The 25,850-nt window shown below is 40.0% G+C and overlaps 1 protein-coding gene across 6 annotated transcripts in view; it reads left to right on the forward strand.

Moving 5' to 3' along the window:
- Positions 1–25,850, forward strand: part of COL5A3 (collagen type V alpha 3 chain) — a 137,438-nt gene that overhangs the window by 15,040 nt on the left and 96,548 nt on the right. For 3 of the 6 annotated variants that reach the window (XM_087956548.1, XM_087956550.1, XM_087956553.1), the window contains exons 2-6: positions 11,396–11,563; positions 11,975–12,188; positions 14,177–14,339; positions 18,950–19,072; positions 21,576–21,707. In XM_087956548.1, the coding sequence (XP_087812674.1) occupies positions 11,396–11,563; positions 11,975–12,188; positions 14,177–14,339; positions 18,950–19,072; positions 21,576–21,707 (800 nt within the window). Of the gene's footprint in view, positions 1–11,395; positions 11,564–11,974; positions 12,189–14,176; positions 14,340–18,949; positions 19,073–21,575; positions 21,708–21,742; positions 22,003–25,850 lie in introns of those variants that run through there. The other 3 variants (XM_087956549.1, XM_087956551.1, XM_087956552.1) reach the window with 3 other exon arrangements.

A 25,850-nucleotide genomic window follows, 5' to 3' on the forward strand; every position in this document is an offset into this window, starting at 1 on the left:
GGAGGGAGGCCACACAGTTGTGTGGTTTATTTAGTATTCTTTCAGCATGCAGTGTCAAAGGCTTCCTAATCTCTGCCCTTCAAATACTAACTATTGTTCCAGTTCTCTAAAAGTCTGCTTCCTCAGCCTCTCAATCTGTCAGGCTTCACAGCAGGACACAGCAGGAAATCTCAGCTCTTCATACACTTTCACCCTTGTTCTGCAATTGGCTTAGCTTTATAGACAGGTCTTATAAACAGCTGTGTAAAATTAAGCTCTTTAGCAAAAAATGAAGCTATATGCACACAAATGTTTTGCCCTCTGCAGTGCAAAGATGTTCAATCATTTATAGCTGTCTATACTCCATAGTTAATATCTAGTCTTTTCCCTCCACCTTTCCAAATTAACGGTTTCATAGTAATTATCTTGATAGTCTTAAGCAGCTCAGGCATATTTATGTAGCTATCTTCTCTACCCTGGGAACAGCTGGTTGATAATTTGCCAGATTCAGCCATTAAAGAACACAAAGAAATGCAAATTTCTGAAATATTTTGTACCAAATATAAATTGTTGTACATTTGTCTGATATGCAGTAATTACAACAGCCATTTCTTCTTTTCTGTGTTCTAGAATTGGATTTTTTTAAAAAAAAAAAGTTTAGAATTCCTAACATTCTTAAAAAGCATGTTCAGTCTATTCAGGATGAAACAATTTGTGTTTGTGGTTTCAGTTTCCCACCAGTAATCTTCAAATAGCCTTATTTAATTATGTTATTTCTCTTATATGCATTTTCGCCCTCATATGTGACCATTTCTCTCAGGATTTTGGTTTGGATTTGGATTAGTAATGGTTTAATCTAAGTAAAGAACTCCTACATCTTTAATATGTCATCATGCTCAATGTGAGAAACTGAAAAATATGTGCTTTTAAGATTGAAGATGTTTTTGCCACCAGAATATATAAACACTTTTCTTTCATGACATATTGCTTTTGTGAACATACATCCTAGAAAGCTTATTTATCCTTTTAAATTTGCTGCTCTTTAGCTTCTGCAACTCTTGTTGAGATGGAAAATAAATTCCTTTCACTCTCTTTGCTTGGAATGCTGTCACATAATGCCTCTATCTCCATTTATTTTCCCATTAGTAGAGTCAAACCACATCAATTTGGCATGCATGAAAGATTCAAGCAGAATTCCATTTTGATTTCACTTTGTTGGCTTAAGCAGTGGATTTTTGTGGGAAATCAATCTGCCTAGTCAAATTTTGGTTAGAAACATCAACACTGTCATTTTTTCAACATCTTTATGGGTTTGTTTGAACCATCTCTTGCTTCTAAATTGCCCTCTGTATGTGTGATTCATACACAGTCTCTCAAATAATGACTTCTGTATTCGCAGTGCTGAAGAAACAGTTGATTTTGTTCATGCCAGGTTGCCAGGATCAATCGACATACTGTTAATATAGCATGTCATTTTGATTTTTATTTCTATTTTTTAGGATATTAGTTGTCTCTCATCTGCTGTTGTGGTATCTGCAAGGTCCTTCTATTTTGTCATCCAAATCATTAATAATTAATAAAAGCTTTGAAGAGTACAGGAGGCCCAGGCCTGAATCTTACAGCATCTTGCCGTGGTGGTGCAATGGTTGGAATGCAGTACTGCAGGCTACTTCTGCTGGCTGCCAGCAGTTCGGCTGTTTGATTTTCACTGGCTCAAGGTTGACTCAGTCTTCCATCCTTCCAAAGTCAGTAAAATGAGGACCCAGATTGTTGGGGGCAATATGATGACCCAGGGCACAGCACAGACATAACACGAACAACAGTTCAAACTGGCCCTTTTGTGCTCCAAATTTCTCCCAAACACTCTCATGCTGTTGAGAAGTCCCTGAGCAGGGTGATAATAACCCCTCCCCCCACAAACCTCAAGCAACCTCTGGCTGCAATTAGTCCAGTCCAGTGCTGTCTGCACCAAGGCTGCATGGCAATAAATCCCAAATGTATTTGGTACAACAAGAGCAAAGCAAGACTTCGAGGAGCAAAATATCCAGATAATCAGTCCAGAATGCCACACAGAAATGCAAGGATTCTTGGCACGTTCAAACATCAGCACACAACACTTCCGGAACTCAGCATTTGTTCCCGACAAATGCTCCTCCCCACAGCATCTCCTTAAGTCTCATTCCCCAGATGTGCCTGGTGAAGCTGGGCAGAGCACTCTCCTCGTGAGTGGCTTGCTCTGTCTGAGCTGATCCCACTTCTCTGCACTCTCCGAGCCCTTGCATCAGGAGGGGGTGGTTCTTGCCCCTTGTCTGAGCTCTGTTCCTCCCTGCCTGCAGACCTAACTAATTCCAAAAAGCCTTGCCTGGACTGACTCTGCTCTTCCCCAGTTTCTTCCAAGGCCAACGGAGTTGCCCTTTCATTCTCTGTCAGTTCTTGTTCCATCTCATCTTCCCCCACTGATTCAGACTCTGATGGGAGCCTGACACTGACTCTGTTAATTACTTAGAGAGGGCTGTAAAGCACTGTGAAGCAGTATATAAATAAGTGCTATTGCTATCTTGTATTATACTTCATTTTAACTAGATAAATGAAAGTTGATGAGCACTCTGAATAAAGTTTGTAGGATAGTAGTGGTAGTAGGATGCTAGTACCAATAGTAGTAGTAGGAGGAGGATGGGCTCAAGGGCACAACAGTTAGGTAAATTACTGATCAAGAAATCATGGGATACTTTGCCAAATGTTTGCTGAAATAAAGATATCTTTTGTCTTAATGGAGTTTTCAATAAAATAATGAATGTAATGTAGCTATCAATAAAATAATGAATTTAATCTGGCAAGACCTGTTTTTAACAAATCCACACAAATTCTGGTAATTACTATACTGTTTTCAATGTGTTTTCAGATTTATCTCTGATCAATAAAGAGTTTAAGCTCAGCTTATTTATTTCCCATATTCTGAGTATTAGTGTTCTCACAATGAAGGCCATGAATTTTATGAACTAATGTTCTTCCTGATTTTTCATTAAGGAGAGTAATAAGCTCCATTAGAGAAGCATCCACCTCTTTCTACAGTGCACAACTATTTAAAGTCTTTAGTTCAAGGTTTGCATCTCCAGTGCTCATGGAATTTAGCATAAAGCTTCTTGGTAAAGTTTATCATGGTTCAGCAAATACATGCTTCTCTATTGCTGCCTCTGTGAATCATACATGCTATCATGTAGAGCTTAGAATCTCAGAGTTTTCTTGAGTTTCCGTAATTGTTTGGCAGGAGGTTTCCCCATCAGTATGTATTCTATGACCAGGCAGGGCTCTCACCAATTCTTTCCATTTGTCTGTGACTCCCACAATTTTAGCATAAATTTAATTTAATTTTGATAATGGTCCACTCTTTTTCAGAACTCCATAGAATTTAGGGCACTCAGGTTACAGGGCTTTAGTCTTTGGCATTATGACCTGAAGGGCCTTGTTTTTCCAAGTATCAACATTGTTGGAACAGCTGCAGATATGGTATCTCCAGGACACTTTTCAGGTACAAATACAAGCCAGAACTTTCTCTTTATTTACCCTTGTCCACCCATCAGATTTGACCAGGTCAAGAAACAGTCACCATAAGGATTTCTGAAATGTGCTACCTCATTGTAGGATATATTAACAGAATCTTGAATGTCTGTTCTTAATCTTCACTTTAAAGGCAACAAGGTCAAGGCAGGACTATTTCGAATTTTAGAATCTCTTTCTCATACTTTCAACTTTCCCGAGGCTGAACAACCAACTCAAGGCCAGAGCTTAATTTCTGCATCAAATAACCTATGTCCTGGTAGTTGATTTGAAAGAATCTCCCCAGAGATGTGGCCTCCCAAATGAAACTATGTTCAGAAGACTTGTTTCTGAGCTGCCTGCATCTTGAGGGGTTCATCCAGCTATGAGAGTTTCAGTTGAAAGGCATCAAAAACCTGAGATGATGTCTATGACAAAGTCCAAGTAATACTGAGCAATTCCATCACAGTCTAATAAATAACCAGGTAGTGATTTTTATGCATCACATTCCTATTGCAAAAATGGCATTAATATGTCTTTCTTCATCCTGGCAATCCCTTTTCCAGGAAGTGACAATATCCTCATTCAGGAAAGCCATATTAGAAAAGCCCTCCATGAATAGAAATAATAAGTCCTTCGAGGCAGTGGTGAGATTCATTTTTTTTTTTACTACCAGTTCTGTGGGTGTGGTTTGATGGGCGTGGCAGGGGAAAGATACTGTAAAATCTCCAGTCAGAGGTGGTATTTGCCGGTTCTCCAAACTACTCAAAATTTCCGCTTCCGGTTCTCCAGAACTGGTCAGAACCTGCTGAATATCACCTCTGCTTTGAGGTAGTTGAGTCAAGAAACCAAAACCATGAGTACAAATATTACATTTATTGTAAGATTACCGTAACAAAATCTTGCAAGACTGAAACCACTTCTCCCCCTTTTTGCCTTTTCCGAGAACTGAAGAGAGTCCCTTGAGACACTTTTTTCTCCTTCCCATTCCTTCGCTCCCCTCCATTTTTGTGGGCTGATTTATCTCTTGTGTGATCTTTGCTTTAGCTGTGGCTTTTCTTTCTGTTTCCCAAGGTTATTCTCACCATTACAGTTGAGGATGACAATCTTCAACTCCCACTTAAGCAACCCCAAGGTCAATCAGTTTGCATCATGGGACAAAGGCAAGGCTTAATTGTTTGTAACAGGGGTCACCTAAACTTCAAATCTCCCAATAGTATCTTCCTTTTTCTAAGAGTCAGTATCTTTCTGTCCATTATCCTATTAATAAAGTCGTGGCAAAGATCAACAGGAACTCAGCCAATTGCATTATTATCACATCTAGCTGGACTGAGCAGCTGTGGTTTGCTCTATCATATTTATCAGTCCTCTGCTTTTCTAGCTGACAAAGTCTCCTCTCCAGCCATCATTTTACAGCACAGAAGATTTAATTCCACATTCTGGATTAAAGTAGAGCAGAAGATTTCCCAAAATACTATGCCACTAAATGGAACTCCTTTACTGAAGAAAGGATGAAAAGAGGAATTTAGAGAGGCAATTGCACAGAGCCGAGATTGAAGCAAGCAGGAGAAAGAAACTTAAAATAACTCTGCCTTGAATTTTTTTTACTATGAGACAAACCTGGCCAGGCTTTTAAGTTTCTCTTACTAAGGATCAGAACAATAAAGTCATATTACTGGAATTCCTCCATTGTCTCTTTCTTGACTTAGCCTTCCTCAGAGGGCTGAGAGAAATAGAAGTTTAATCCCATGCAATATTAGGTCTGTCACAATTTAGCCCCTGACTTATTTTTCAACAAAAGTATATTTTGCAATCGTATTCTCTTTTTCTTTTTCATTAGCAATTTTCTGTTAGGCCACTTTATGATTTGCTATGTGAAAAATGGGTGTTTAGATTTATTCTACAGTATGCAGGAAACATTCATCAATCTATGAACAATCAGCACTTCACAGGTATCACATTTTCTGTTACAGCAGATGAATGACCATCCATAAATAGGGCAAGATGCAGCCATCACTTTTATTGGCATGTAAATATTTGGTAAGAATGATGGGATGGAAGCAAGAAATAAATTGTTTTGGAATAAAAGCCTGCATAAAATAATTTAACCATCCACTTTATTTTTGCATAGATGGCCTCCATGTTAGAGTTGCAATTATTTATTCTTTCAATATACAGAAGTGTTCCCTGTGGAATTAAAGATTCTCTTCCTAAAAGCAAGGAAGCTGCCTTCGTCTAGGACAGGGTGTCCAACCTTGGCAACTTTAAGACTTGTGGACTTCAACTCCCAGAGTTCCTCAGCCAGCTTTGCTTTCAATATACAGCCAGCTTTGCTGGCTGAGGAACTCTGGGAGTTGAAGTCCACAAGTCTTAAAATTGCCAAGGTTGGACACCCCTGGTCTAGGAGTTCAGAGTTGCAATGCTGGCCATTGAACTCTCAGTAAGCTTAGGCTACTTACTGTAGGCATGTACACCCATTGATGTAGAAAGGAAATCCATTGGGGGGAAGAAATCTGAACAAGAAGCTTTCCTGATGCTTTCTCTTTGTGAGGAGTGACTACAAAGCATATGGTAAAGAATTCAAAATAATATTCTCCATATGGAATCTGAAGTACAGTTATATGAAGAACAGGTCAACCTATGTAGTCTGCTATACTAGCGCATCCTATTTCATCTGCAAATCCAGTACTCCCTATCATGCTGAATGGGATTTTGTATTGATTTTGCATGTTATTGGCAGTATTTTAAATTGTGCTGTGCATTGATGACAACCATTCAGTGATACCTTCCTGGTTCACTTTTCCTGCTTTCTAAAGAGAGTATTTGCTCTAAATATTCCAACAATGATAACAGGTAACCAGTAACATGGCACATAGGAGAGAGCCTCTTCTATGTGCCATGCCCAGCTGCCATCTCAACATTTGAATGAAGAGCATGAACAAAACGCCATTGAATGCTCTGCTTGGACCGAGGCATGAGGTTAGGGAATGAGATAATGGGTCCAGTGGGACTATCTTCAGCTGGAAATAGATTGTAGAACTAGGTCAGAAGAGCATGAGAGATGGGAAGGAGATGGAACTGTTCTGAGGACAGTAATTCGATATCCCCATCTCTCTGTTGGGACCAGAAAGAATTTAATGGAAAAGATTGGATGACAGCTACATACTGTGGTCTGCTAGATGGCCAGTATGACTTTACTTCCTTTTCCATTCCTTGCAAAGAATAAAACACTTTCTTCACTCCCACCCCCACTCCCAACCTTCTACCATGAGTCAGGACATGTTGCAGTTTGTTGCCAGAAACGGAGGGATTAACTTGCTGCAGCTTCTTTCCCAGTATTCTCAAGAGTGGCAGGCATGAATAAGGGATGTCTTCTGAACTGTTCCAGTTAAGTTCTGAGTGCAGGCTACAACTAGAGGTCAATCATTTAAGAAAAGGTTTTGAGTGATTTTTTTTCAAGTAAAACAAAACAGCTCCAGTTATTCTCCAGATCTAATTCTGGGAGGTGAGAAATATGTTTTCCTAACAAACTGCCATTGATTGCTCTTTTTAATAACACCAAGGGGTCAAGTAACCAACATATGAAATGTGTAGCATGTAGAAGTGCTTCTGTTTGTATCTATCCTAAGAAAAGTGCATGGTAGGCTGATCCAAATTTAAGATTATTGACTGAAGTGGAGGAGGGTAATCTGATCCTCCCCCAACAGCTCCAACATTTATTTATTTATTTGCTGCCCATCTTTCCATAGGGTAACACTGTTTATGTAACTGTTACATATACAGTTAAAATATAAAAAGTTTTGTGGACATAAAACGTATATAAGTTCTATCACCCAGTGAGTGAATATGGCAACTTTTAAAAACAAATGGATTTCTTAAAAAATGTGGCTGCATGTATGTGCATGAAAGAGAGAAAGTGCTTTATTATGTCTTCAGACATCCTATTTTAAATAGTGTTCCTTAAATTTTAGTTTCCCAAAGTGTTGCCTTTTAGCTTATTGAAGCTAAGAGCCAATACTTTGCAGATGTGCCATAAGAGGAGGAGCCCTGGTGGCACAATGGTTAGAATGCATTATTGCATTATTATATGCCCCACAGCCTGGAGTTCGATCCTGACTGGCTCGAAGTTGACTCAACCTTCCATTCTTCAGAAAGTGAGGAGCCAGATTGTTGGGGGCAATAGGCTGACCTTTATAAACCACCCAAAGAGTGCTATAAAGCACGATGGAGCAGTAAATAAATCTAAGTGCTATTGCTGTTGTTGAAGGATGCTAGATTGAAGAAAAACGCTACATACACCTTTTGCTATATACACTTTTTTTGTGTGTGTATGTGCACATGTGCCTTTGAGTCAGTACTGTATAATTCCTGGTGACTTCCTGGAGAGGCCCCTGTAGTTTTCTTGCCAAGATTTAAGAAGTGGTTTGCCTCCTTCCTAGAATGACTGACTGGGTTGGTTTTGTGGTGAAGGTAGGAGCTCAGCTCACATTCTAATTTCAGGGTTCAAATATTTTTATTAGTTTATTAAAATATATGATAAAAATTAAGATAATGGGAAATTAAGGGAGGTAAAGGGGAAGAGAGAAAAGTGTAAGATAAAGGGGGAAAAGAAAAGCATTGGCTTGTGACTTCTTTGGGTGCAGTGGAATAAGGTAGTAACATAAAACCTCAGTGTTTTACTTTTATTTGATAATATATACTAGCCATTTCTATAACCACAAACCTATCTAATCAGCAAAACCAAAAATCAAAGTTTCATTGTTTTTCCCCACCTCAAGCATAAAGTCCCTTCACTCTTCATTAGACGGTGGAGTTGATTTTAAATTCTGCACAAGCAACTCAGTGTGAAGCTGATCATTCAAAATGTTTTGCATCTGGAAGAAGATGGCAATGGATTTAAGGCTCCAAGTTTGCTGAAGTATTGTGTCACACAAGAGCACACAATAGATATAAACTAAATGTAAACCACTCCAAACTTGATTGCAGGAAGTACGATTTCAGCAACAGAGTGGTCAATGTCTGGAACTCACTACCTGATTCTGTTGTCACCTGCTCAAACCCCTTTTCTTTCAGCCTGCTCCTTTACCCTCAAACTAACCTCTATTGACCTCACCCCATTCCTAAGAGGTCTGTAAGGGGCATACATAAGTGCACAGTCATGCCTACCGTCCCTGTCCTATTGTCCCCAATTATTAGTTCCTATTTCTTATATTTAAACTTATGTTTATTCTTATTTCTTATTTCTATTGTATTGTAAACTTTTGACAAGTAAATAAATAATTTTTTTTAAAAAAAATAAAATAAATAGGGGAAGGAACATACTTTTGATGTCCTCATTTGTTGATAAAATGTCATCCATCATCTAAGAAAGGAAAGGATTTTTCAGCCAGTCAAACATTCTTGTCTTTTATTATATTTTGAGAGAGAAAGAAGCAAGAAATAACTGATAAACAATGAGTTTTACTTGTTGCTAGATAATTTTTCTTGGAATTTATTAGTGGAGGAATATATAAGAAAGATGAGGTTTTGTACACATGTACGCACATATACATATACATACAAATGAACAAATAGTCTGAGATATGAATGTACCAGGGTGGACAACATGATGCCTATGGCAAGAATGTGCCTGAAAATCACACTCTTGGTGCCCAATAAGCTCTGTGGCCTATTGACTTTTATTTTTTTAGGTTCTTTAATTTTTTTTTAAAGTGGGAAGCTATCAAGCATCAAACCAAAGCACCAGCCTTCAGCACTACTGGGATTCCTTAGAAATAAAAAAATGATGGATGGCTGAAGTTTAGTGATTCAGGAAGAAGGAGGAGGTGCAACACTGGCAGCAATGAAAGGGATTTTTGAAATGTTAAATGAGAAGACGAAGACCAACCTCACAGGTCTGTGTCCTAGTAAATGGATGTCCCTAATTGGTCAAATACCTCTGGCAACCACTTTATGAATGATCAAATCCTCAGTTGCTAATTTTTAATGAGAGGGCCCACAGTATTATCTCAGAATTACAAATGTTGCCATCAGCTCTTAAAGATTCTCTATCCATGCTGTGTAGAAATAGGCATGAAACTTTCTGGTCACAGTCTATTAGTAATATTTAAAATATAGAGTGGGATGTTTTCAGTAACCAACCTATTCGTTGACAGATTCCTAATTATTAGCATGTGCGGCTGAAATCTGCACTCCTAGAAGATGTTTCCTATTCAGTTAAGTGCGCTTCACTGGACACCTAGAAATGAAGGCAAACAGCCAGAGGATTTGAGGCTGGTTTGCCAATAGTATTGGGGAAGTCTTATTTAACTGTGTTTTATTTAACACTCCTTTCATTCTACGTCTGCAATGGGGGCAGCCATATGGATCAGGTAAAAAGGGAGTGGGGTGGGATGAGGGGGGATGGGACATGGCCAGGAATGCTGGTTGGGAAGGTGCTTAGACTAGCAATGTGTTGCTTTATATTCCACACTGCAGTCAGTCCTGGGGAAGCCTACAGATTGGGGTCACAGCCAAACTTGAAAGAATTAACTTGGCAACATAAGATAATGATGCCTAGGGTGGTTTTGACTTCACCAGACATGAGAGGATGTGCTACCATTCACTGAATCAGGCCAGAATGCAAGCTGCTATACATCATCCTTGTCTTGCCAAGGATGGAAATCATGTGTTCCCAAGGCAAGGGCCAATCTTTGTAGTTGGGCTGCACATTTTTAATTATTTAGTGGCCAGTGTCCACGTAGAGCTGGATAGTGTTATCACTCTAATGAGAAAATTAATTGTTTGGGTTTCAAAAATATCTGGGATTTGCATTTTTCAGGTATCAAATATACCTGGGTTTTGCAGATTATTATATATGGACTCATTCAAGAGCTTAGCACGTCTTTAAAAACTTTTGTGCTGGAAAGACAGGAAGGAGATACGCTGATCTTTCCCCCCATTCATTCAATGTATATTTTAAGGTGTTCATACAGAGTATGTTTATTTGTTTTGAAATAAAATATAGTGAAGGTGACAACTTGAGTTTTAAGGGGCATAATTCCAGTTTCCATTTCTTGGAAACTAAAGGCATGTGGCATTGTTTAGGTACCAGAAACATTTCCCCCCTTATCTGGCAAACTTATATGCCCTGAGCTGAGCCTATATAAGACACCAACCCATCTTTGGGTTGGAAGGATTTTGAAAGAATTCAGGTGAGGCTATGATAGCTTTGCTATTCAAAGCAAGCCAATGGCTGTCTCATTAATCTTTTCCAGCAGATCTGGCTATTGATAGAGTTTTATGATTTATAATTGTAATGAATATCCATTTTGAATGAAATTTCCAATTCTAGTCAAGGTGTTTGATGTAGAGTTGCTGCAAATCCTACCTTCCTCTATTCTTGAATGGACTCCCCTTGAATGTCTCCACCTGAGCAAATAAATAAAAAATATTTCGAACACTTTGTATTCAGCAGATAAGTATACATTTTTTTCAGGATGTGCTTCACTGCTATCTTCTGCCTTGAAAAGACTGCGCTGAATATACCTGCTTGGGGAAACAGGGAAAAGCATACAAAAACATTACATATAACAGCAACATAGTTTTGCCTTATATAAATAATCTTTCTAGGCACCCCTTGTGATTTTCCTTTCAGTGTCTCTTTTTTGCCCAGACGATTTGTGTTCAGCTGTATCTTAATAGTGATGAGCGATAGTAGTTCTATTAGAGCTGATAGGAATTTGAGACATGTTTCCCATTATTTTCTAAGCACATCTTGTTGCCTCGGGTAAAACAGGCTTCGCAAGAAAGGAAAAGCAGCGAGCTGGAAAGCATGAGCCGTACTTATTTTTTTTCGCTGTGAGGCTGGGATGGACCGTGTCCTGTGCTTCTCTTCCAGATGGCCTTGTGGATGTGCTCCAGGCGTTTGGTGTGCGGGAGGGCAAGAATGGGGTCACCATCGCTGCTGGCATCTGCACTCAGAGGAATGGATCGGAGGAAACTGACCTGGCCTTCCGCCTGGAGAATCACACTCATTTCATCACCCCCACCAGGCAGCTCTTCCCTGGTAATGTAAAGCAATATATCTATGTGGATCTGCATAGTTAGCCGAACCCCAAAGCCGGTTTACATACGTATCTTAGGGCCTCATCCCTTGAACGTGTTCAAAATGATGTCTCAAAGTGCAGAAGACAGATGTCTCCCAAAACTTGCTTCCTAAAATTGTGAAAAGCTGAGTACAAATGCATGCATTGTACGTGGCCATGTGGGAAACTAGGACCGGCTTGAAATTGAGTGGGAATCTTTTCTAAATTCTGTACTTATTCTGCAATAAATCCTTCAGAGATTCAGGACTACTAGGAATTGTGTAGAGCCCTCAAAGTGGTGAAAGGGGAGAGCATTTGGGGATGGGTTAAAACACTTGTTTGGTTCCTGGTTCTGTTGGTTTCTCAGGATGCATTATCTCCTCCTCTTGCAGATGGCCCCTTCCCAGTGGACTTTTCAATATTAGCCACAATGAGAGCACTCAAAGGCAGCCAATCTTTTTTGTTTTCCCTGCATGATGAACGTGGTGTACAGCAGCTTGGTGTAGAGATTGGACGTTCCCCCGTCTTTCTCTATGAAGACCAGCTGGGTTTCCCAGCGCCTGAGGATTATCCTCATTTTCACAGAGTCAACTTGGCTGATGGCAAGTGAGTTGGGATATTGGGGTAGGGGAAAAAAATAGAAGAGAGCTATTTAGAAATGGTTCTCTTATCACACACATGTGGACATGACTGAAATATTACTTAGTTTGAGTATGATTTTTTAAAATAGGATTACTTTTGCAGTGGTTTTAAAAGGGATACATTATAGGTTCTTTGTTGTGATAGATTGAGAGAGGTAATATTTACACACACACACACACCAACTCACATACATCAACAGTTTTGATTTTAATCCCAGGATTAAAGATGCCAAAATCTAACAATTGTGGTTTGCAAAAGCTACTGCAGTAAAGTACAACTTCTTCGGTAGTTAAGAAAGAGCAACTACTAAACAAAGTTAACTCTATAATGTCTTAGATCAGGGGTGTTAACTCAAAATTCAATTTCATTGAGGGCCGCATCAGGATTGTGTTTGACCTCAGGGGGCCGGAGTGGGCATGGCCAGCTCATCGTCACTCGTGTCAGGAATGCCTATGGTGGCCTGAGCACTCTGCCCGCAAAAACGGGCTCCCAAGCTCTGTTTTTGACTGGGATGGCTTCCTGCAACCCTCTGTCAGTGAAAATGGAGGTCAGGAGGGCTGCCCACAGTCCTTGCAAGCTCCATATTTGGCTACAACAGCCTCCTGCAACCCTCTGTCAGCTAAAATGGAGCTTGTGAGAGCCACCTGTGACCCTCCCGAGCTCTGTTTACGCTGGCAGAGGCACCACGAGCCGGTCCTTTGCTGTTTCCAGGGCGGCCCCCACGGGCCAGATCTAAGTACCTTGTGGGCCGGATCTGGCCCCCAGGCCTTGAGTTTGACACCCCTCTCCTAGATGGTTTAATAGAACTAAAATTGTGTGACCAAAGCATAATTTCTCTTTTCTTACATGCATCAATGTTTATTGAACTGATGTCACTGTTAAATATATTATCTTGATGATCAAAGCTCTATAAGAAAATCAAATACTACTAGTACTTTTTCTTTAAAAAAAACCATTTTTGGTACCTGTCATATAATGCTCAGAACAGCTCTCTTGATCTGGCACCTTCTAGATATGTTAAGCACAATTTCCTTATTCCTCAGTCAGCATGAGGATTGTAGCCTTGCACAGCTGGAGAGTAGAGGTAGGGGAAAGATGGCATAGAATATTGGGTTTGATTTATGTCAGAGCTGTGTTCAAATCCTCCCCCTCAGGCATGAATTGTATTGGGTAACCTTAGAGTTATTTTCCTTATCCAACTCTCAGCCCAAACATGGAGTAATTATGACAATACATTAATGAAAACCTACTAAAAGTTGCAGAAAAGTTTAATGACTGGCTTCTTCCTCCACAGCTATTACCTTTTTTTTTTTTAGTGACCACATCTGTAGTTGACCTCATAGTTTATAGGAAAAATATTATAGGCAAACATTATGTAAAACTGTCAACATTATGACAGTAAAACTGTCAACATTATGACAGTAAAACTGTCAACAAAACTGTCAAGTTCCACTGGGAAGAGTAAAATCTTGTGACTTTTGGTCATGAGATTTCAGACACTTTTTAAAAGCTGTTAATTTGGAGGTGGGTTCATGTATTCTATATTGTTGCAAACTACCACAGTGCTAATCTTTGGCTTTTTGTGAAATCTAGTGGTTCACATAAAGGAAAAGGATGGAATCTGTAAAACATATTTGGCAGTTTAGCATGTTAGCAAAACTCACCGAGCTGCCAGCTGAAAATAAGATTTATCTGTGATGCTTCCAAATGGAATGCTTATTGCATTATTAATGGAAAGACATTCTGCAGTTATTCTGTTTCATAGTATACATGAATGAATGAATGAAGTAAGATAGTAAGAGTTCTTGGGAGGGTTACAACTGGAATATACCATTTTTGTGTGTGAATAAGGCAGAATGATTGCATAATAATAAACTCATCTGGATCTATCTCTGAAGTTCTCATGCTAATGCTGCCTTGTCCCACTAAGTTGCTTTACTGTTTTTTACCAGATGGCACCGCATTGCTCTGAGTGTGAAAGGTGAAAGCGTATCTTTGAACATCGACTGTGAAGATGCTATAACGTTGCCCTTGAAGCGAAGCAAGCAGCCAGTTGTCAGTATTGATGGGGTCACCTTGCTTGGGGCACGTCGACCAGATGAAGACATTTTTGAGGTAGGAAAAAATTACTCACAAATCTCAAATCATTTTTCCCACTCCAGTGAAAGTATAAATCAGTTACACTGCTGAAAATAACTTATACATGGCTCCTTGCTGATTCTAATGATGTTAGAGTACAAATTCCCACTACCTCACCTTTTCACACAACCATCTTAGCATCTCCCGATTCTAGATCTTTCTCCCTCCATGCCAATTGTGCCATCTCTTTCCCTGTGGCTGGCAAGGTTACAGGAGGCTGCTTATGGGTCTGGGATGACAAATTGCACCAGAATACATTTCATATAGCTACAAAACCTCACAGAATACAGATGGCCTTTTCTGCTCTATCCCTGCTCTGCTCCCATGGGGGAAAACCAAATTGATTTGCAAGCATGGAAAGCCAGCGACTTGTGTTCTGTGTCATCTTCCCATTGCTGCCTTCCCTCTTCAGCACTTGCTGCCTGCCTGGTTGAGAATACTCAGCAGAGTCTGGCTTTGCATGCTTATACTGGCTGATTTCCGTGGAGGCCTTTTTTTTAATTGAAACAGTCTGTGATCAGCAGCCATGGGAATTTTTGGGAAGGGGCCTTCCAAAATGACAGTGCTGAGATTTGGGAACCATTCTTTTTTTTTTTTCTTTTGTGGCAAGAAAATGAACTCATTGATAGCAAACACTATAGATAATAGTTGAAATCATCTTCAACTCCCAAGGAATGAGAGAGAAGGCTTTCAGTTAAGTATCCGTGAAGGAGGGGAATCTTGACAGTTTGGATTAAAGGGTGGGTGATAATTAGGAAAAAACAACCATAAAATATAGAAAATCTACAGAACGAAGAACTCAACAGACAACATTGCTAATGAATGAGAGTAAAGAAACAGAAACAAAAGAAAGGATAGAAGAAGAAAAAGACAGAGAAGATTCTGTATGCCACTAGCATTCCAGAATAGGCATGGGATCAGACTTTTCAGGAAGACAACTTAGGGATTTCTCATCTACAAAGGACATCATTAGTTTCAGTAGCCGTGGAAGCAGAGAAAAGCCTGACTACCCCACCTCTCCCCCCACAATACATTCTTTCTCCAGGCATAAAATGTCAGAGGGCACAACATTTTTTTGAAGGCATCTAGGCTGTTATTGGCTTGGGGGTGGCCAAGAACAAGCATTTCTTGTTGTAATGCTTGGAAAACCTTGGCTTAGGGCCATCTGCCTCTGGTAATTTGGGCAGTGACTGAGGGAATGCCTAGAAATGCCGGCTTAGCAGTGGGTGGTAGCTACTCCCTTTTGTAATGAAGATGGTGGCAAGGATCTCCGCAGTGGAGTGTGGGACAGGTGGTGTGGAATCCAGAGGAATGTTCCCAAGCTGGGCTAGATGCCTTTTTCCATAGAGATTTTCCATCTTGTAGTCTTCTCTTCTATTTCCAGCAAAAAACATGCATTCAAAAGAATTGGGAACCAGTGGAGGTGGGATTCAAGATAAAAATAATAGATGTGGGATTCAAGACTAAACAGATCTTGCAGGAAGAACTGAATAGTTTTATAAATTATCATTGCTATAATTAGGTGAAAGGGCCTTGTGAAGCTCTCTTCCATTCTTCCAGTTCTGCAAAATCTCTGTGTATGCTGCAGTCGTGTTCATTGTGGCATGTGGTAAAGTTTAAACTTAAATGTGTGAAGGACATTATTTTAAATAATCAATAGACACATACCTTCAGTCCTTTGAAACTCTGCAGTATGTTAATTGCTTATTTATGGATTCGCATCCACTCTTCCCTCCCTTGGGTCCTGTTGTGTTACCTCATCATGGGTGAAAGGAAGGATGTTTCTGGAAAGGAGGAACAAGGAACTCCAGAGTCCTTGCCAGGGGTATATATTCCAAGTAGAGCCACTCAGAGCATAAAGTCCACCCCAGCTGCCCAGCTAAAGCAGGTGGGCAGCTAGTACCAGAGGTGGCATTCAGCAGGCTCTCACCAGTTCTGGAGAACTGATAGCAGAAGGTTTGAGTAGTTTGGAGAACCGGCAAATACCACCTCTGACTGGCTATTCTCTGCCTCCCAAGTCCCAGCTGATTGGCTGAGTCTTCTTTTGTTGCCCTGCACAGGAGAACGGAACTGGAAAGCAGGTTAGTGGGGTGAGGATGGAATGGTGATTTTACAGTAACCTTCCCTTGCCATGCCCACCAAGCCACACCCACCAAGCCATGCTCACAGAACTGGTAGTAATTCTTTTTTAATCCAACCACCCTACAATGGGCAACAACAATATATGAAGATGTTGTATAGATGATTACATTAGTGACAATTTCAAAAGCATCATTTCAAAATAAATGGGTGAAAGCAACAGTAAAGCACTCCTGTATGCTGAATATGTTGATGGAAGAAGGATTGGAAAATGATGACTGTGGTTTTAAAACTGGAGGAAGAAATACCAAAAACCCATACCATCCTGATGGCACCACTCTAACAGCTGAAAATGCAAACAATTTAAAAGTTCTAATAATGAAAATTAAGAAACATAATAACAAGAATGGGACACAGACTGTTGTCCACTTGCAAATGTTGGATGTGATTCAGAAGAAATAATGAATGGTAATATTGAAGCAGCTAAGAGATCAAGCAGGATTAGGAAGGATGCCATATCCCTATCCTGGTCCTCCAAGAGATCACTATCAAAGACCATCATTGTCACATGCATGTTGAATTCAGGGTTGAAACCAGACTGAAATGGGTTCAAATAATCTGCTTCCACCAGGGACCTCTGCAGCCCTATTTTTCTATGCAAGGAGTGTGTGAATGTTTAATGTCCTCAAGAATCAACATAATAAATCTAGCCATGAGAATATTGTGATCTTTAAAAGAATAAAGGCAAGCTCTGGACCATGTTGTATACCTGGCTACCATGTGCTGTTGTCATCTATATATCAACTGGGTTCTTCAGTGTTTGGTTTTCTTGCATGTGTATATAATTGGAATTTGCAGTTATTTGGGTTCATTTATGTGCATATATGCTTCTCTGTGTTTATTTTTGAACTGTGGGAATGTTGACATTTCCCCAGTTCTGGCTGCTTTTGCTCCTTCCCTTGTGACTTCCTTTTTTAACCACAGGGCTTCCTTTGCCTTGATGTAGCCCTCTCTGTCCCTACCTGACCTCATGCCTTGGACTGTGACTCACTGTAGCCCGCCCCCCATCTTGCTTCTTAATTTCTCTTCTTTTCCATCTCCTCAAGAATGCTGGGAGCAGATTAATTGTGGGTCCCAACTGAGCAGGTGGGAACAGCGATTTTGTGAGCTCTTCTGGAAGTTGGCCCACTGGCCATATTTTGGGAGATAATTAATTGGGAGCAAATGTTCTCTGTGCAACAGGACTGCTAGGGTCACACTGGCTGAGCAAGAGGGGCTGGGGCATGTCAGCTGCATAAGAGAGTGTGCTCGTATACACATGCAGTCATAAAAATTTAATATAGCTATTGTTGGCATTCTGATTCTAAGCCATAAAGAGAGGGAGAGGACAGAAACGAGTGAGTGAACATTCTTTGTCATACTAAATGTGGTTAATATACAAATATCCAAGTTTTTGAATTGCACATAGTTATTTGCAAACTTCATAATTGGCAGGAGGTATTTGTGTTTGGCTTTCTTGAGCAAGGTTAAAAGACCATAAAATTTAGAGTGACTGACAGATCAACTGGTTTGTTCCACTTGTATTGAATCAAGTAAGTAGTGAGGTGAGATCTGCACACAGTGGAATGAGAGAGGTACATCCAGGGCCATGGTTAAATTGATTTGGGTATTGATGAGACAATTTAAAACTTAAAGCAACTGAATACCAGCTAGGGCCAAACTGAGCCACAGCAATGAGGTTTATCCAGCTTTAAGCAAATGGTTGAAATTACCTTGGGAAACAGGAGGAAGAACCACAGCCAGGGCAATGGTCAGATGAGAACTATCTCACCCTTCATCAGAAATACAGTTGGAGAAAGTGTTGGAAAAGGGACCCTTATTAGTTTAGTATTTACTAAAGGCAAAGGAGGGGAAAAGTGTTTTGAGCCTAGCAAGATTAGTGTCAATCCTTTGAGGTAGTCCAGACAGGAAACCAAACCAAGACTATTAGTACTCATGGTTTGATTTCCTTTCTGGCCTACCTCAAAGGATTAACAGATTTAGAAGAAGCATGCTACTATAATCTTGTAAAGCTGAAAGCACTTCTCCCCTCCCCCCTTATGCCTTTTCTTCCCAGAGGTTTAGGTCCCTCCTGAGTTGCTTCCTCCACCCCATTCGTTCTGTGGGTTGAGGTATCTCTTGTCTGGCCTTTGCCCTGGCTGTGGCTCCTCATCCTGTCTTCCAGGGTTATTCTCACAGCCCATTAATTTAGTAGAGGAAGGCTAACTAGTTAAGCTCTGGAAAATGACAATCTGAGTTAATATTCTTTAAGAATCAACAACAAAAATATGTAATTTTTTAAAGATAGACATGCTGTAATCTTACTTTGTTAGAGTTGTTCTTAAGAGTATAAATATATACTATACAGAAAATTTTCTACACAATAAAGTCTTGGATTGAAAATGCATAAGCATATCATATGTTCATGAGAGATTCTGAATGGTTGTGCTGTGCTTCTTCCTCTTCAGGGTGATCTCCAACAATTACTGCTTGTGCCAGATCCAGCAGCTGCTGCCCAATATTGCCAGGATTACATGCCTGATTGCAACAGACAGCTCATCTACAAATTGCAGACCCAGGATGCAGAAGAGGTAGGTAGGCAACCAAAAGGTAGGAGCTGTTAATAGCCAGGTTTCTGGCCAAGTCCTCTGTGCCAAAGTTCCCTGCAGACACCCAAAGAAAGATGTCTGCTTGTGAGAATGAAACTAGCACCTGGTTGATTAGCTCTACGGAGCCCTTGCTCTCTGTACTTAAATAGTAAAAGCCTCTCTTTCTCCATGTTACTCTATATATTAAACTATGGGTTGAGATATCATTAATATTCTGATAATACCCAATTTAGATCTCTACATCTGGTGACTTGAGTGATGCTATCGCTACCCTCTCATGGTGACTGGAGACTATAGGGGCCTGGATGCAGGACAATGGGCTACGACTGAATCCAGGCAAGACTGAGTGGCTTTGGGTGCATGGAGCTTCTAGATCAGGGTCTTTGACATCTTTGGTTCCAGGTGGGGTTGCACTTCCCCATTCAGACCCAGTCCTCAATTTAGAGGTTCTCCTGGACTCGCAGCTCCTACTCAAAGATCAGGGATGGACGTGACTAGGAGAGCCTTTGCACAGCTTTGGTTTGTGTACCAGCTTCAGCCTTTTTTGGATCAAGATCCCCTGCTTTCGGTCACTCAAGCCCTAGTCATCTCTACTCTGGATTACCGCCGTGTGCTTTACATGGGGCCACCCTTGAAATGCATTCGGAAACTTCAACTGGTACAAAGTGCAGCAGCACAAGCAGTCCTTGGGGCCTGTAAAATGGCCCATGTGACACTGCTGCTTTGCAAGCTGCACTGGCTGCTAGTTTGCTTCTGAGTGTAGTTATTGATTATGACCTTTAAAGCCCTCTATGACATAGGTCCAGATTATCTGATGAACTGTCTCATCCCACTAAGACAAGCCTGCCCTACTCATGCCAGCAGAGGAGGCCTGCTGAGGATTCCTTTGGTCAAGGAACTCTGACTGATAGGATCCAGGAGAAGAGCCTTCTCTGCTGTAACGCCAGCCATGGGAACATCCTGCTCCCTGGGGTGAGGTTTGCCCCCTTCTTCCTATTCTTCTGTAAAGGCCTGAAGACCTGGCTCTGCTGGTTGGTCTGGAGACCCAATGGGGGAATATATCACTGAAGGTGGCTACTGGACTAATTAGCTGACCCCACCTCCCCCCTTCATTTCCTGTTTCCCATCCACCTTAATTTCATATTATTGTACTTCCATTGTTTATTTTAAATTGTTTTATTCCTTTGCTATTGTTATGTTTACATTTTTAATCATTTTTCCCACTGTTTTATTGTTGTAAGCTACCCAGCCTAGCCCCATGGTGAGATGGGTGGCAAATAAATTTAACAGACAAACAAACAAGATGCATTGGATGAAGTAAGCTGTAGTGCATAAGAGTTTATGCCTTTTGAGAATTTTTCATTGGTTAGCTCCTCCTGATTTTTATTTAAAGACTCAATCTTCTTAGGGTGAATGGGGCAGAATCTGATACTGACTTTGCTAATTTAATAAAATCAAGAAACAGCTACTGAGAGTGAGAGAATTTCAGGGGCATTAAGCAACCTGGGGAAATCCTTATAAAATAATATAAATGCCCCTCTATACACTTTTGGCTGTAGATTTTTATAGATACCCCATCTTCTCCCATCACTCAAGATTTTGTCAATTGCAGTCGTCCTGTAGCTATTTTAACCATGTGTTTTCCAATTTCCTTGGGGAAGAATGGTTAAAAGAGCGACTTGTTGAAAAAAAAGAAAGTAAGTTTGTCTATTTGTTAGATCTTGTCCCTGCCTCTAAGAAATTTGGGCCTGTTGAATGTCGCTTCCTCAGAAGTACACAATCACTGCATCTGCATGATGATGCCATCACAACGTGCCATCATTTTAGTGTTGTAATTGTTTGCTGTGTCTGGAACTTTTTCACTGTAAGCGGTAGCAATCTGGTGGGTGGTGGAAATGTTGAGACACCATCCTGTGTTACTTTAGCTGTATCCATTCCACCATTTGTTGAAATCTTCACACCTCTTTTAGATCCCTAAAGTGATCTGCCCCTGGACTTATCTCCTAAAGATAAGATTCATAAGTTGCTCTGATTACTTATCCTTGTGATTCATGGGAATGGCTCTTTAGGTCTCTTGGATGATTAACCCACAATTGAAAAAAAAGGATAGTTCCCTAGGATCCTGAGGAGGATAGAATTGGGGCAATTTTGGAGTATGTGGATAAAAAGAAACAGATATATTCTTACTTTCCAAATCTGTCTTCTCCAGAAGGTCATATTGAACCACAAATAAATCTGTTGTGTGATGGTCTTCCCTCTGTGTTCTCCAAGGGGTTGGTGCCATGTTCATGTCTGTCTCTTGTGAATGGTTTCCTGGTGCCTGAGCCTGGACGTATGGGTGGTGACTTTTGGTGTTCTAAGGAAATGGGGAAGTATTTTTTTTTTGTTCTTTCTCAAGTGCCTGTTCTCTCTCTTTTTCTCTCCCCTCCTTCTCTTTTTTTCTCCCCTTCTGTATCCTATCTGCTCCCCTCCCCTCTTTGTGCAGAACATCCCACAGAGGAAGGGAAAGAAGGGCAAAGGCAAAGGAAGGGGCAAGGGCAGGAAGAAAGGTAGAGGCAAGAAGAAGAGAAACAAAGAGTCCCTCGAGAAGTCCTCGCTCAGTCCAACCTCAGGCGAGGTAGAGAGTGCAACTAACTGCTCTCTGCTGATCTAATAACTTCTGGTCCCTGACAGCCTAACCCATTGCCTCCTAACATGCCTAACCCGTCTAATTAGCAGCTTCCTCTTGCTTTATCATCAATGGTTCTTCAGGCAGAACTGCTTGCAGAGTGTCTGGCCTTTCTGCCCTTATGGCTACCCATTGACTGCCTTGCATGAGGGCTGATGGTTCCATGTGCAAATAGCCTCTGGCTAGGGAGCTCAAGGACTCTTACTTCCATTAGTCCTGATTGGCTGCAAAGTTCCAAACAGAGGTGAGTTTGAACACCTGAAGACATGTTCTTCTCTATCAAGTGCTGGGCCAATGCATTTTCAGTTTTCCTTCTGATGTTCAGTCAAAATCAGGAGAACTCATGGTCACTCCAGAAAGAGGGCTGCAGAGGAATTCCTATGTAGATGGGCAGCTGAAAGAATTCATGATATGTCTCAGGAAAATATCTGTATAGATTTTTGCTGGCTCCTTCCTGGTACTATGACATCAGCCTCTGACAGTACAGTATTTTCAAAAGTGAAATTTAAAACAAATAATTAATAATTAATTTTAATTAAAATCTATGTAGGATGCAAACTTTCATTCAGCCTTATTATTATTGAACCATTAATTCTGAAATGGCATGGCATCTTCCACTGATCGAATATCCAATTATATGAATAAGGATCAGTTATAATGAGCAACAGTAGGTACTGTGTTATTGGTTTCATCCTTATTGGGAATCTTCAGGTGCAGATAAGCGGATGTTATTCTATTGGGGTCAAATCGAATAAGTGTAGAACTCTGGGAAGTGAAGTCATGTATCTTTGCTCTTCAGACAATTATGAACAATGCATTAGCTTTAGGAGCTATGTAGATCCTGGTGCTAAACAGTTGCAGGAGGGAATATCTTAGAAGCACTATCAGAATGACAATAAAGGTAGTCCTCATTTGTCAACTATAGTTGGGGCTGGCAACTCAGTCATTAATTGAATTATGGTCTTCATCTTTCCTTTGTTTTATAGATCGGAGAAGCTTATAGTGCAATAATTGGCCACAGTTACTTCTTCCTTACTGTGATAACTGCAAACAGTAGCTAAACAAGGACTACCTGTATAAAGTCCATCTTTTGGAAATGGCTTATAATTAAAATACCACAGGGTCCCTTAGCTACCATATGCAGAGCTTATTGTCTTTGAATAACAAAGCTGGGGTAACAGCTATTTATCTGGATTTAAGTGACTTTTCAAAAATGACATTGTAAATATATGCCTCAACCTCATGGAAGCCCTTCCGTTACCTTATCAGGTTTTGAATTTTGAAGATGAAAACATATTTTGGTCTAGCACATGGAAGAAATACAGAATATGGCCACTCTGAGAATTCAGAGAATTCAAGTTGAACATGATATAATAGAATGTAAGTGTTAAAAAGGATCTTGGAGATCATTTAGTTGAATCCTCTTCACTGCACATCTCTGGTAGATGTCCATGTAGCATTTATATCAACACTTCCAATAAAGGAGAATCTATTATCTTCTGAGGCAGTTGTCTCTTTATGGAATAGCTTGCATCTTAGGACATTTGTCCAAATGAAATAATTTAAATCCACTGTGATTTATTCCTGTTTTCTGCAATGGCTGCAAATAGTTCTATTCCTCCTTCTATGTGACAACCCTTAAGATACATGAAGTCAGCTATCATGTCTCCCTGAAGGCTTCTGTTCTCCAAGCTAAATAAATTCAAGTGTTCTTCATAATCCTCCCCCTCCTTCCAGATCCTTAATCATTTTGGCTGTTCTCTTCTGGACACACTCCATTTCTTGATCTCCTTCTCAAAATGTGGTGCCCAGAGCTAAAAATATTCTAGGCACTGCATAGTCAACATACAGTAGGATTGAGAGAAACAATAACATGCACAAAAATTATGTGCATACAAATGTTTTCTTTTAATGTATACATTTTGTACATAACTTTCCTATTCAAAATTCTTGTAAATACTTTTTGGAATTGCAAATTGCCTACATTTTCAGGAAACCTATTCCTGCATTAATTATGCATTATCAATAATAGGCCCTAGTTTGGGTCTGCCATGGAAGCTATAAATGTGACATTGGAATTTTAAGGTATTGTGGCTTGAAGAGGTTAATTCAGGAAAAACTGTTAATCAGCACTCCCACAAAAATAGTTGGCTCCAGTTTCCTTTCCTGGTGATAATAGGTTTGGTATCTTTCCTTTTATCCATTTTATTCTCTATTTTTCATGTTCCTGCCCCTGTTTTCTCTACTTTGGTGATTTTGAAAAGAAAATAGCAAAAGTTCTATATACTTTGCAGTTTGGGCAGCACCCACTATTTTTCTTCCTTTATCCTAAAATATCAAGGAACAGTATGTGGCAAGGAGACTGTGAAGATTTGAGTAAAGATTTTACTCAATCACAAGCTGGTTAAACCTGCTGGTTAAATCTGTAGAAGATCAACTGTATGCTTTAAAAAAAAAGTCCGAAAGGTTATTAGCAGACTCTCCTAACTTCCTGCTAGCATTAGCTATGCAGTGAAAAGCGATGTTAAAAATGGTACCAAATAGCTCACAGCTAATAACAGCTTTAGATTCAACCATTATTCTTGGTTATGTATGTAAGTTGATCATAAGTTATAGGTTTATGGTAGTTGAATACTGTGCACACTCTTGTTTAATTTTGCTGGCACAACTAGGTTTAGCAGTTTAAGAAATTTGTAATTTTATAATAGAATCTGGACATTATCTTAAGAGTTTTAACAGATTTTTTTTTGCAATTGTTGATCCTTTTGTTCTGATTGTTTTAGCTTATGATCAAACAAATATATTTGCATTTTGTTTTCCTCTTGTCTTCCACTAATGACCTTTTTATGTCAGGGAAGCATCCCCAAATGTGTGAAATACAGGACAGGGGGATGCTGAGCTCATCCTGCCAGTGAATCATTCTTGCCTTGGCCAAGGGGAACCTTTTCCCCGCCAAATGGAGCAGCTGGCAGAGTTCCTTTTTCTAGAATCAGAATTACAGCTGTTTGGCTGTTTAGTATTGGCAATAACAAAGCATTTCTCTTTTCCTTGTCTAATCTCTTCTCAGGAAGAATTTGCCACCCACTTATCCCTTTCTTCTCTCCTAATGTAGGCACAGTTCATTTCATCTAATTCTGCAAATACTTGTCTAGCAATAAAGTTCAGGTTTGTTGTGCATTTGATCGGGTAGACAGCTGTAGCATCCCTTTTATATAGATTCCTATTGTATGTGAGTGAAATTGCAGCCCCCAAAGTTAATTCTTTGGTTAGTTTTTGGTTTAGTCAGTCCATTTTTGCAATCATGCCTTACTGCATCCTGAGATATCTTTACAATGCTACAAGTTCTCTAAGAATTTACTAGACTGATTTGCCTTTTCAAAAGAAGCTCCTTCAGGATTAAAAGTTGTCCATGGAGATTTATGCACAATGTTGAGGAGGTGGCTTTTTCTGTAGTCTTAGGAGTCTGTAAAGAAGCTATTTCAGGGGCGGTTTAGCCCAGTAGTAAATAGATGGAAGATAGAGTTACTAATATACATTTGTGTACACAGACACAACACACACACGCACACATACACAAACACACACTGTCGCCAGAAAAACTTTATGATAGCTTTGATGTAAACATTGGGGTTTCAACTTTACTTGAGGGCATCTTCAGGCAAGATTGGCAGTAGTTTTGAAAGTGATTTGTCATTGCCTTCTTTCTGCATCCAAGTTAATGCTTGATTCAAATGTTAACTAAGCCTTGCCTTGCTTAGCTTTCAATGCTTGACAAGTTCATCCAGATTCAGATCCCACTTTGGGATATACTTAAACTGAAGAACTTGGTTGCATTCAAGGACGTACGCAAAGATTTCATGTGAGAGGAAATACATGACTACTTAAGATCTGTTGTCTTTGCACTTTTCCTGCTCCTGCAACCTATTGGAATCATCAGAATACAGATAGTCCTTCACTTAACAACCACAATTGAGCTCAAAATTTTGATTGTTAATTGAGACAGTTGTTAAGTGAATTTTCCCCCATTTTACAACTTTTCTTGCCACGGAAAATCACTGGAGTTGTGAATCTGGCTTCTCTATTAATTTTGCT

The sequence above is a fragment of the Notechis scutatus genome, chromosome 2 (genome assembly GCF_049901735.1).
Source record: "Notechis scutatus isolate UNSWTSFEM ecotype Mainland chromosome 2, rNotScu1.2, whole genome shotgun sequence".
Taxonomy (NCBI): Eukaryota; Metazoa; Chordata; class Lepidosauria; order Squamata; family Elapidae; genus Notechis; species Notechis scutatus.